The sequence below is a fragment of the Camelina sativa genome, chromosome 8, assembly GCF_000633955.1.
Source record: "Camelina sativa cultivar DH55 chromosome 8, Cs, whole genome shotgun sequence".
Classification (NCBI taxonomy): domain Eukaryota; kingdom Viridiplantae; phylum Streptophyta; class Magnoliopsida; order Brassicales; family Brassicaceae; genus Camelina; species Camelina sativa.
This window is the reverse complement of record NC_025692.1, coordinates 17,457,594-17,469,297: the sequence shown is the minus strand read 5'-3', so window position 1 is coordinate 17,469,297 and position 11,704 is coordinate 17,457,594. Positions and strand designations below refer to the sequence as shown.

At 35.1% G+C, this 11,704-nt stretch overlaps 2 protein-coding genes across 4 annotated transcripts in view; both read left to right on the top strand.

Moving 5' to 3' along the window:
* The window catches only part of LOC104707366 (oligopeptide transporter 7), a gene marked incomplete in the record, with an annotated part of 6,975 nt that extends 968 nt beyond the window's left edge, over positions 1-6,007 (top strand). The window contains 8 exon segments of the mRNA XM_010423700.2: positions 458-612; positions 722-819; positions 1,862-2,131; positions 2,354-2,653; positions 2,778-3,033; positions 3,141-3,323; positions 3,421-4,055; positions 5,744-6,007. Coding sequence (XP_010422002.1) covers positions 458-612; positions 722-819; positions 1,862-2,131; positions 2,354-2,653; positions 2,778-3,033; positions 3,141-3,323; positions 3,421-4,029 — 1,871 coding nt within the window.
* The window catches only part of LOC104707363 (N6-adenosine-methyltransferase MT-A70-like), a 4,962-nt gene continuing 3,918 nt past the window's right edge, over positions 10,661-11,704 (top strand). Inside the window, exon 1 of one of the 3 annotated variants that reach the window (XM_010423697.2) lies at positions 10,661-11,588. In XM_010423697.2, the coding sequence (XP_010421999.1) occupies positions 10,801-11,588 (788 nt within the window). In that variant the 5' untranslated portion in view covers positions 10,661-10,800. Of the gene's footprint in view, positions 11,622-11,704 lie in introns of all 3 variants that reach the window. The other 2 variants (XM_010423698.2, XM_010423696.2) reach the window with 2 other exon arrangements.

The window sequence follows — 11,704 nt, the reverse complement described above, 5'->3', positions numbered from 1 at the left end:
TTTTTTTTTTTTTTTTTTTTTCTCCTAGGACACTCTAGACCGAAACCCAAACTAATCTCCGGATCCGACATAATTAGTAGAATATTTTTATTATTTAAAGCGTCTAATAGTGGTCTAAAATATGATTGAAATCGCAATGAAAATATTAGACCATCGAAAAATCGATTTGGAACCGGTCTTGATTGATTTTGGAACCATTCTTGATTCTTGCATAAATTACTAAAAGAAGAAGTTTTAAATAATTTTGAGTGATTGGTTTCAGGTCCGTTTAATGTGAAGGTGCATGTGTTATAAATACTTATCGTCGAATATACGGAATTGAGAAATACTTATCGTTGAACCATAAAACATTTGACGGACCATCGAAAAAATCGATTTTGGAACCATTCTTGATTCTGCTATAATTACTAAAAGAAGAAGTTTTAAATATTTTTTTGACTGATTGGTTTGGTTTCAGGTCCGTTTAATGTGAAGGAGCATGTGTTGATCACTATTTTCGCTAACGCGGGAGCTGGATCTGTTTACGCAATACACGTTGTTACCGTCGTGAAAGCGTTTTACATGAAGAACATAACGTTCTTTGTCTCTTTTCTCGTTATCGTCACCACCCAAGTTCGTACTTCTTTTAAGACTTTAAGCTTTTACAGTTTAGATAAAAGTTTGAAAATGGGATTGAATTTATTGTAATTTATGATCAAATTAAGTGTGATTTGATGTTTAGGTGTTAGGGTTTGGTTGGGCCGGAATATTTAGGAAATACCTCGTTGAACCGGCGGCGATGTGGTGGCCGGCGAATCTTGTTCAAGTCTCTCTTTTTAGGTACATAAATAATGCACTCAATAATCACTATAGATGGTGTGTGTTTCACGTTTTTATATCTACTTTTTAGATATTTTATAGGGAGATTTTCAAAAATAACACCAAAATAAGTTTTTTTTCCAAACTTAGCACAACATCTCTAAAATTCCAAAAATAGCACCAATTAATCATTCAAAATTAAATCCTAAAATTAAAATACTAAACCATATCCCTCAAAACTATATTCTAAATGTGAAATTGAGAACCCAAACCTAAAAAAAAAATTCTAAAAATTAATTTTAAATATTTTAATGTGTTAAATAATGCTATTTTTGGAAATTTTTGGAATGTATGCTATTATTGTCTATAAAATTTGTTTTAGTGCTATTTTAGGGTATTTCTCTATTTTCTATATACAATATAAACAAAATTTGCTAGAGAGAAATAATTGTGTGTTTTGGCCAAATGTCACAAATATTGAAGATGCCCATTACCATACAATAACAAATCCTTTGGATAAAATATCCCATCCCCCACCTATTTTAATTCTATATTATTTGTTATATTTATAATATACGACAAACAAAATTGATTAATAGTGTTGAAGAAATTTTGAATATAATATAGAACAAATATTTTCATTAAAAGGGGTTTTATATGGGCATGTATACTGTTTTTTTTTTGTTTTTTTTGTGTAAAAGTATATAGGTGAGAAAGCGAAAGCTAAATTTTTTCTTTTAAAAGTTATTAGGTTTATAGAATGTGATGTTAATACTAAAACAAAAAAACACATGGGACCAAGTTTTATAAATTAAACGTCATGATAATCTTTTTCTCATAAAGACTTTTTTGTACGTAACTAATAGAAATATATTCATTTTTTATGTGGTTTAAAAATTTAAGTTATAAAAATGGATAATATTTTTGTATATACTATTACTTGTTGAATCTAAACCAAATTGGTCAATAAATAGAAACATAGCCACATTTAGAAGCAAGAGACAACTGTATTATTAATCTCTATCTAACACATTGATGTTGTTGTCGTTGGCTAAATTGTCAGAGCGTTGCATGAGAAAGAAGAACGGACCAAAGGAGGGCTGACACGTACACAGTTCTTCGTGATAGCATTCGTTTGCAGTTTCGCTTATTATGTCTTTCCGGGCTACTTATTTCAAATCATGACGTCTTTGTCGTGGGTTTGTTGGTTCTTTCCATCATCAGTCATGGCCCAACAGATCGGGTCCGGTCTTCACGGGTTAGGTGTTGGAGCCATTGGACTCGACTGGTCAACCATTTCCTCTTACTTGGGTAGTCCACTCGCTAGTCCATGGTCAGTCCTAATTCCTAAATACACATTTTGGTTTACTTAATTATTACATACAAGTATATATGGTTGTAGATAAACCAAAAGTTGATGATAATAAATTCTTAATATGGACTAAACCGGAAACCGAACGGAATAACAGAATAACCGAACAATTTCTGGTTTGGTTTAGGTTGAGTTTAGTTTGGTAACTGGTATTACAAAAAAAAATATTATGTCTTTTAACAGGTTTGCTACGGCTAATGTGGGTGTGGGATTTGTGCTGGTGATATACGTCTTGGTACCAATATGCTATTGGCTCGATGTGTTCAAGGCTAAGACTTTCCCCATATTTTCGAGCTCCCTTTTTACAGAACAGGGTTCAAAATACAACATCACATCCATTATAGACTCAAATTTCCACCTTGACCTCCCAGCCTACGAGCGTGAAGGCCCTTTGTACCTTAGTACTTTTTTCGCCATTAGTTACGGTGTTGGTTTTGCTGCTTTAAGCGCTACCATCATGCATGTTGCTCTCTTCCATGGAAGGTATAAACCTCATACATTGTAATACATAAAAATAATTTCTTATGTATTAAATGTTAATTTGGATATGAGACATAAAGATGTTTAATTATAAATTTGCTTGCTTTCTTTTAATGGATTTTTTCAGGGAGATATGGGAGCAAAGTAAGGAGAGTTTCAAAGAGAAAAAATTGGATGTACACGCGAGGCTAATGAAAAGGTACAAACAAGTTCCAGAGTGGTGGTTTTGGTGCATACTCGTTACCAATATTGCAGCCACAATCTTTGCTTGTGAGTATTACAATGACCAACTTCAATTACCATGGTGGGGTGTTCTATTGGCATGTACAATCGCCATTATCTTCACACTTCCTATCGGTATAATCACCGCCATCACCAACCAGGTAAAAAAGGATACTATCAAAATCAACTCGTGACTGGCCGTCCTAAAAGACGATCTTTGGTTATAACTATATGTCAGTTTGGTTTGATAGAATTGAAAATATTGTAGGCACCCGGATTGAACATTATTACAGAATATATCATAGGATATATCTATCCAGGGTATCCAGTTGCAAATATGTGCTTTAAAGTATATGGATACATAAGCATGCAACAAGCCATCACTTTTCTTCAAGACTTCAAACTTGGTCACTACATGAAGATTCCACCTAGAACCATGTTCATGGCACAGGTTACACTCTCTAGTTTTCAACTACTTTAGTTTAGATCACTCTCTTAACGTTATATATAAATTACAAATTCGCTTATAAATAATCATCGATTTTCAGATTGTTGGAACACTCATCTCATGTCTGGTTTACCTCACAACGGCTTGGTGGCTAATGGAGACCATCCCCAACATATGTGATACGGTTTCCAATTCGGTGTGGACATGTCCATCCGATAAAGTCTTTTACGATGCATCCGTGATATGGGGACTAATTGGACCTCGTAGAATCTTTGGAGATCTTGGTTTATACAAATCCGTTAACTGGTTCTTCCTCGTGGGAGCTATAGCCCCAATTCTTGTATGGTTAGCGTCAAGGATGTTTCCTAGACAAGAGTGGATCAAGCTTATAAACATGCCGGTTCTTATAAGCGCGACAAGCTCGATGCCACCAGCAACAGCCGTGAACTACACAACATGGGTTCTTGCCGGATTTTTATCCGGCTTTGTTGTGTTTAGGTACAGACCAAATCTATGGCAAAGGTATAATTATGTTTTGTCAGGAGCATTGGATGCTGGATTAGCATTTATGGGAGTGTTGCTCTATATGTGTTTGGGACTTGAGAATGTGAGTTTGGATTGGTGGGGAAATGAGCTTGATGGTTGTCCTTTGGCCTCTTGTCCAACCGCGCCAGGTATTAGCGTTGAAGGTTGCCCGCTTTATACGTAAAACCGCGACTCAATTCGATTGGGAAAATGGCGAATACATTTACTTCCTCCGCTAAAGTTTGGCCGCTGGATTTGGTGGTTATGTTTGTAAATATCATTTTTTTACCTTCATTCTCATAAACAGTGTGAGATTGTTGTGTGTATAAATTGTAAAGATGGTTTAATACCTAGGGTGGGGTATTCAACAATTTGGATTATTTCAGTTTTTTTTTTCTTTCTTTGTTTGTTAAATATTATTTCAGTTTCTTGAGTTTTTTAAACATTCATAATCAATTGAAACCATTTTTTATTCCCAGTTCGGTTTCAGTTTTGGTTAAAAGATTATAGTTTCAATATTACTCAGTTTGATGTCAATCCCTCGTTAGCGGTAATGAGATTATGTTTACCCAAACTGGCTTATATTAACAACGGTTAAAAATATATATATATAGCGTGACAAAAGCAAAATGGTATAGAATATATTTCAAGACAAATATAGATATCAATACCAAGTATCACCAACATATCCTATAGCTTGTCTGTAAGTTATTATTAGTAGTAAATAGTTTTTCGTTTTCGCTAATAGTAAAACTTAACAGCAAAGGAGGGTCTTCCCCTTCGGTTTGATCACATTGGCACCAATAAAAGGCCCCTGTAAAAATCAAGTTTTAGAAATATATACAATTCTGTTAGGAAGTCTTTTCCTCCCAAACACGATAATCGAGGAACCTTCACCGCAACACTCCTCCAACGTCGGCAAAGGAAAACATTGCCGGCGTCGGGACTTAACCCGGATCCCTCCTCCTTGTCTTCTCTCTCGTAGTCTAGTTTTCTTCTTCATTTTATTTAAAATTTTGTTCCCCTTTTATCCTTCTTTAACCCTTCCCACCCACATGCCTCTAATAGCCGATATGCAATCCAAAGAGGACAGCTGCTGGCCGGAGTTTTCCAGCTCTTTCCCGCTTCAAAACTCTTTCTCGGAGATGCTATCTGAAGACCCAAATATTGTCAGATATGGATTTCTGATTAACCAAGAGGAGATCTTATACCAGGTATCTTTGATGGCAGGAGTAGATCCTCTTGGACCATCAGATGCGCCTTGCCTAGTGGAGATGTCGACGGTGCACGATGGTCTCCTTATCCGGGTATCGATTTCCTGTACTAGAGATCTTAAGCTCTTAGGATTCCTTTTTGATGCCACAAGCCACACTTTAAACCCCCAACTACCTTCCCTACCTTCACCGGAGATGCTCGAGCCCCTGAATCAAACATCCGCTCAACCCAGCCGTTGCGTGAACCCTCCTCTGCCCCTGACAGCCAAATTAGGTTTTTTGTTGTTGGGCCCAACATTCCTCGGCCCGTTAAGGTTCTTGAGCCCATTACCAAAAGATGCCTTAATCGATCTTCCCCTGTTTTTATCTAGGTTTGAGCGGAATTAAAATCTCTTCCACTCTAGTCAATATGTGTGTAGATTTATGGAACCATTTGTTCGAAGACTGCATTTGGAAAGTAAACCACCATTGTTGCTAGTTTGGCTAAGGATTTTTGTTGGAAACCTGTTTTTAGATCTACCTAGTGATTCTGCTCTTGAAGTTAGAAGTCTGAATGAACTCGGCATTATGATCCAAACGTTATGGCACTGTGATTACCGATGTATCTTCAGGCCCCTCCTTCATCATCTTGTATGCTTATAGAGACCTATAAANGTAAAACCGCGACTCAATTCGATTGGGAAAATGGCGAATACATTTACTTCCTCCGCTAAAGTTTGGCCGCTGGATTTGGTGGTTATGTTTGTAAATATCATTTTTTTACCTTCATTCTCATAAACAGTGTGAGATTGTTGTGTGTATAAATTGTAAAGATGGTTTAATACCTAGGGTGGGGTATTCAACAATTTGGATTATTTCAGTTTTTTTTTTCTTTCTTTGTTTGTTAAATATTATTTCAGTTTCTTGAGTTTTTTAAACATTCATAATCAATTGAAACCATTTTTTATTCCCAGTTCGGTTTCAGTTTTGGTTAAAAGATTATAGTTTCAATATTACTCAGTTTGATGTCAATCCCTCGTTAGCGGTAATGAGATTATGTTTACCCAAACTGGCTTATATTAACAACGGTTAAAAATATATATATATAGCGTGACAAAAGCAAAATGGTATAGAATATATTTCAAGACAAATATAGATATCAATACCAAGTATCACCAACATATCCTATAGCTTGTCTGTAAGTTATTATTAGTAGTAAATAGTTTTTCGTTTTCGCTAATAGTAAAACTTAACAGCAAAGGAGGGTCTTCCCCTTCGGTTTGATCACATTGGCACCAATAAAAGGCCCCTGTAAAAATCAAGTTTTAGAAATATATACAATTCTGTTAGGAAGTCTTTTCCTCCCAAACACGATAATCGAGGAACCTTCACCGCAACACTCCTCCAACGTCGGCAAAGGAAAACATTGCCGGCGTCGGGACTTAACCCGGATCCCTCCTCCTTGTCTTCTCTCTCGTAGTCTAGTTTTCTTCTTCATTTTATTTAAAATTTTGTTCCCCTTTTATCCTTCTTTAACCCTTCCCACCCACATGCCTCTAATAGCCGATATGCAATCCAAAGAGGACAGCTGCTGGCCGGAGTTTTCCAGCTCTTTCCCGCTTCAAAACTCTTTCTCGGAGATGCTATCTGAAGACCCAAATATTGTCAGATATGGATTTCTGATTAACCAAGAGGAGATCTTATACCAGGTATCTTTGATGGCAGGAGTAGATCCTCTTGGACCATCAGATGCGCCTTGCCTAGTGGAGATGTCGACGGTGCACGATGGTCTCCTTATCCGGGTATCGATTTCCTGTACTAGAGATCTTAAGCTCTTAGGATTCCTTTTTGATGCCACAAGCCACACTTTAAACCCCCAACTACCTTCCCTACCTTCACCGGAGATGCTCGAGCCCCTGAATCAAACATCCGCTCAACCCAGCCGTTGCGTGAACCCTCCTCTGCCCCTGACAGCCAAATTAGGTTTTTTGTTGTTGGGCCCAACATTCCTCGGCCCGTTAAGGTTCTTGAGCCCATTACCAAAAGATGCCTTAATCGATCTTCCCCTGTTTTTATCTAGGTTTGAGCGGAATTAAAATCTCTTCCACTCTAGTCAATATGTGTGTAGATTTATGGAACCATTTGTTCGAAGACTGCATTTGGAAAGTAAACCACCATTGTTGCTAGTTTGGCTAAGGATTTTTGTTGGAAACCTGTTTTTAGATCTACCTAGTGATTCTGCTCTTGAAGTTAGAAGTCTGAATGAACTCGGCATTATGATCCAAACGTTATGGCACTGTGATTACCGATGTATCTTCAGGCCCCTCCTTCATCATCTTGTATGCTTATAGAGACCTATAAACTGCAATGTATCAACTTATTGAAGTACCCTCCCAAAAACTTGAAGTCCAGTGGCATTATGACCCCATCTCCATGGAGTGGGAGTTACCAATACATCTTCCAGAGTTTTACACCGAATCTTAATACCTCTTTCAACTCTCTAATTATCCTCAACCAGAGGACTCTCAACCCTTCTCGAACCCCTGGCACTTCGGGTAGACATCCTCACCGCGGTGAGTATCTCAGCTTTGACTTTTTCAACAACGCTTGGTCTTCGATCCAAGACAGTGGCCACCTTCTCTTCCATCGACTTGCTCTTGGAAGATGCATCGTTATTGTTTGATCTCACAGATCCCAAAACCCTTGCTAGGATTTGGTTCATAGCTCTCAAGTATACAATCTCGATGAACCTTATCTACCTCTATCTCTTTGTTGTTTTGGCTTTGGGGATTGCCTATCTTTGTTTTGTCTTAAACTTTGATCCTTACTTTGTATGTTATGCTATGTTTTAATAGAATGAAGCATATATTTGTCCAAATATATATATAATTCTACAAGTGCATATATGCAATCATATAATTATAATTTAGGGGCATTCTCAAAAATACCCCATTTTTCATGTCCCTTTTTTTAAATACCCCTCTATGTTGATCATTTTTAAAACTACACATTTTTATGTACAAAATGACCAAATTACATTTTCTTTAAATGACAACAAAAATGTACAGTCACCAAAATCAAAAAAAATTCCGGCCAAAAATTAAAAATTTTCCCGCCAAAATCGAAAAATTTTCCCGCCAAATTTTATGAAATTTATACCTTATAAAAACATTGTAAACGCTTTTAAAAACCTTGTAAAAGCGTTTACAAGGTGTCTAAAAACCTTGTAAACGCTTTTAAAAACCTTGTAAAAGCGTTTACAAGGTGTTTAAAAACCTTGAAAAAGCGTTTACAAAGTGTTTAAGTACCTTGAAAAAGCGTTTACAAGATGTTTAAAAACCTTGTAAAATCGTTTACAAGGTGTTTAAAAACCTTGTATAAGCGTTTACATGGTGTTTAAAAAACCTTTTAAAACTCTTTTAAAACTCTTATAAAAAATATTTTTTGAAAATCTTTGAAAAATCTTTTGAAAATCTTGTAAACCTTTTAAAAACCTTTTGACACAATTGTTAGTAAAATAAAAAGTACAAACACTTATGATGAAACAACAAGATCATTTTTTTTCTTTGAAATTGTGGTTAGCAGACGTAAAACCTTCATTACGAAATCACATCTCTATATACTTATTTGAGCAATGTTAAAGTTTAATCCTACTGTGACATATTACAAAAAATATCATTATATTTTAATTAATTTAATAATTAACAAAAAATTATATTAGTTTATAAAATAAGAAAATAATATTCTCAAAATTATTTAATAAAATTATTTAACAGATTTTATTTATTATTTCAGAAATCTTAGGAAACAATAACAAACTGTTTAAAACAATTATAAAACTTAATTTTATTTATAAAACTAAGATTAAATATTTGCATATCTAAATCGTTTAATCATGACATATATATTTTAAAACTAAGATACAACATTGCCTATATTTTAAAAATATCTCTATATATTTATTTAAGCAGTGTTGTTATAGAATTTTAACCAGCTTTGATGTGGCATATTACGAAAAATGCTATTGCATTTTAGTTAATCTATAACTAAAAAAAAGAATAGTTTATATTTGTTTACAAAATAATAAAATAAAACAATATTTTGAAATTATTTAACAGGCTTTTCTTATTGTTTTAGAAATCTTAGGAAACAATAGCAAACTATTTAATTGGCTAAAACTCATTTTAATACACAATATTCACTATATAAACAATACTAAGTGTATAATGTTGACAATATACATATACATAATCTAATTGTAATTTTCACATATAAAGTTAATATATACTAACATGTCATACCAATAACTGCAATGGTGTTAATATTAACACCAATCACTATTGTAAATTAGGTATATTAAGATCTCTTAACACGATCACATCAATATGTAATACGAGATCACGGGTCAATACATGTTCTGTGGGTTTATTTTAGACTTTACCGAATTTATAATCAACGAATTTGATATTGCACCCAAATTAAAATAGTAATACCGACTATGGATCGAAATCGGAGTATAAAATTAAGTAAATTATATAGATAATTTTATAAAATGTATAGAAGAAATAAATAATTTTTCTACTATTATTTTGTAACAAAAAATATAAATTTACGTAAATATTGTCTCATGCTGTACAGCGTGGATCACTATCTAGTAACATAGTTATAATGAGTAAAGTTGACATTTCAAAAAAAGTTTAAAAATTTACGAAAAATTGTGATTGTGAAACACAATTTGTGGAAAAAGCTTTAGTAAAGTGGTCCACTGTCCACGATCCACATGTTTGGTAATTTTTACCAAATTTTTTGATTACAACGCATTCAATTATTTTTACTGAAAACAAATCCTGTTATACATGGAATTTTACACTTAAATTGTTTTGTATCTGTTAGGAGTCTGAGTGTGGATGTTAGGGGTCTGAGTGTGGATGGTTGGCCGAGGACATTTTGATATGTTTTTATAAATTTATTTGGTCTTTGTCTTGTATCTGTTAAGAGTTCCTTCTGTTATTGTATCATTTAGGCTTTGAATGGTGATGGCAGTTAAAGCGGACAAATCTGTCAGCGGATTAGTCCATCCTAAAAATGAGGCGGACAACAAACCGTTGTGGTTCAACTCTATTTCTATGTAAAAACGATCTACAGTTAGTTCACATGGTTTTATTTTTGTTTTCTTTGAACTTCACCACTGAAAATTATGTTTGGTTAATAGTAAATAAAAAGCGGTTTAATCCGTAAATAGATTTATCCACCTTAACCGCTGCAACTATTCACACCTTTAGTTTTTTTAGTGTTTGTCATTTGTTTTTCCTTCTTTACGATTTAGATTTTGGGGATATCTCAGCCTGTTAAGTTTGTATTTTACCAAAAAAATTACTATAATTTTATTAATAAAATCAGATAGAAAAAAACTTAAAAATAATTTTGTTTAGTAAGTTTCTTATAAAAATACGAACACATATATTTTCTCACATTTTTTAACATACCCTACAATTGTTTACCTAAGCACCTAAATATTATTACAATTTTTTTTGATAAACACAAAAAAACAAAGAGATTATTACCGGTTTATGGCATGATGTATATTTAAGTATCATCCCTTCTTCTTTAAAGTTTCTGACCTAAAAACTGCCATCTACGATGCACGACCTCGTTTCAATCCCTTGCTCGCTAAAACCCTTTAAACTCTTTTAAGGTTCAAGAGATCTGTACAAAAACTACAAATTCTCTCACTTGAAATTTTTGTTCCTTTTTAAAAAACCATGGAAACTGAATCAGATCGAAACGATGACACCACCATTACCGTCGTCAAAGACATGAGAGCTCGATTAGAGACTCGAATCCGAACCCAACACGACGCTCACTTAGAACTCCTTTCCTCACTCCAATCCATTGTCCCCGACATAGTCCCATCGCTCGATCTCTCCCTAAAACTCATCTCTTCATTCACGAATCGACCTTTTGTAGCCACACCTCCGTTACCCGAACCCAAAGTAGAGAAGAAGCTTCTTCATCCGATTGTTAAATCAGGAACACAACATCAACAGTTACATGGGCACGATTCAAAATCGTTACTTGTCGATTCGAATCAGAGAGATTCTGGTGCTGAAGCAGATGGGTCTAGTGGTAGTCCTATGGCGCTTGTGAGAGCTATGGTTGCTGAGTGTTTGCTTCAACGAGTACCCTTTTCACCTACTGATTCGTTTACTGTTCTTAGAAAACTCGAGAATGACCAAAACGCGAGAACCGCGGAGAAGGCTGCGTTACGAGACTTAGGCGGCGAGTGCGGACCGATCCTCGCCGTCGAAACCGCGCTTAAATCGATGGCGGAGGAGAACGGTTCTGTTGAGTTAGAAGAGTTTGAGGTTAGTGGTAAGCCTAGAATCATGGTTTTGGCTATTGATCGAACTAGATTGCTTAAAGAGTTACCAGAGAGTTTCCAAGGGAACAACGAATCGAAGCGTGTAGTTGAAACGCCTAATTCGATTGAGAATTCTACAGTTTCTGCTGGCGGGTTTGGGGTTTCCGGGTCGGGTAATAATTATCCGAGGCCTGAGATTTGGGGAAGTGATCCTAATATGGGGTTTAGATCAATGATGAATGCACCAAGAGGGATGCAAATGATGGGGATGCATCATCCAATGGGGATTATGAGTAGACCACCAC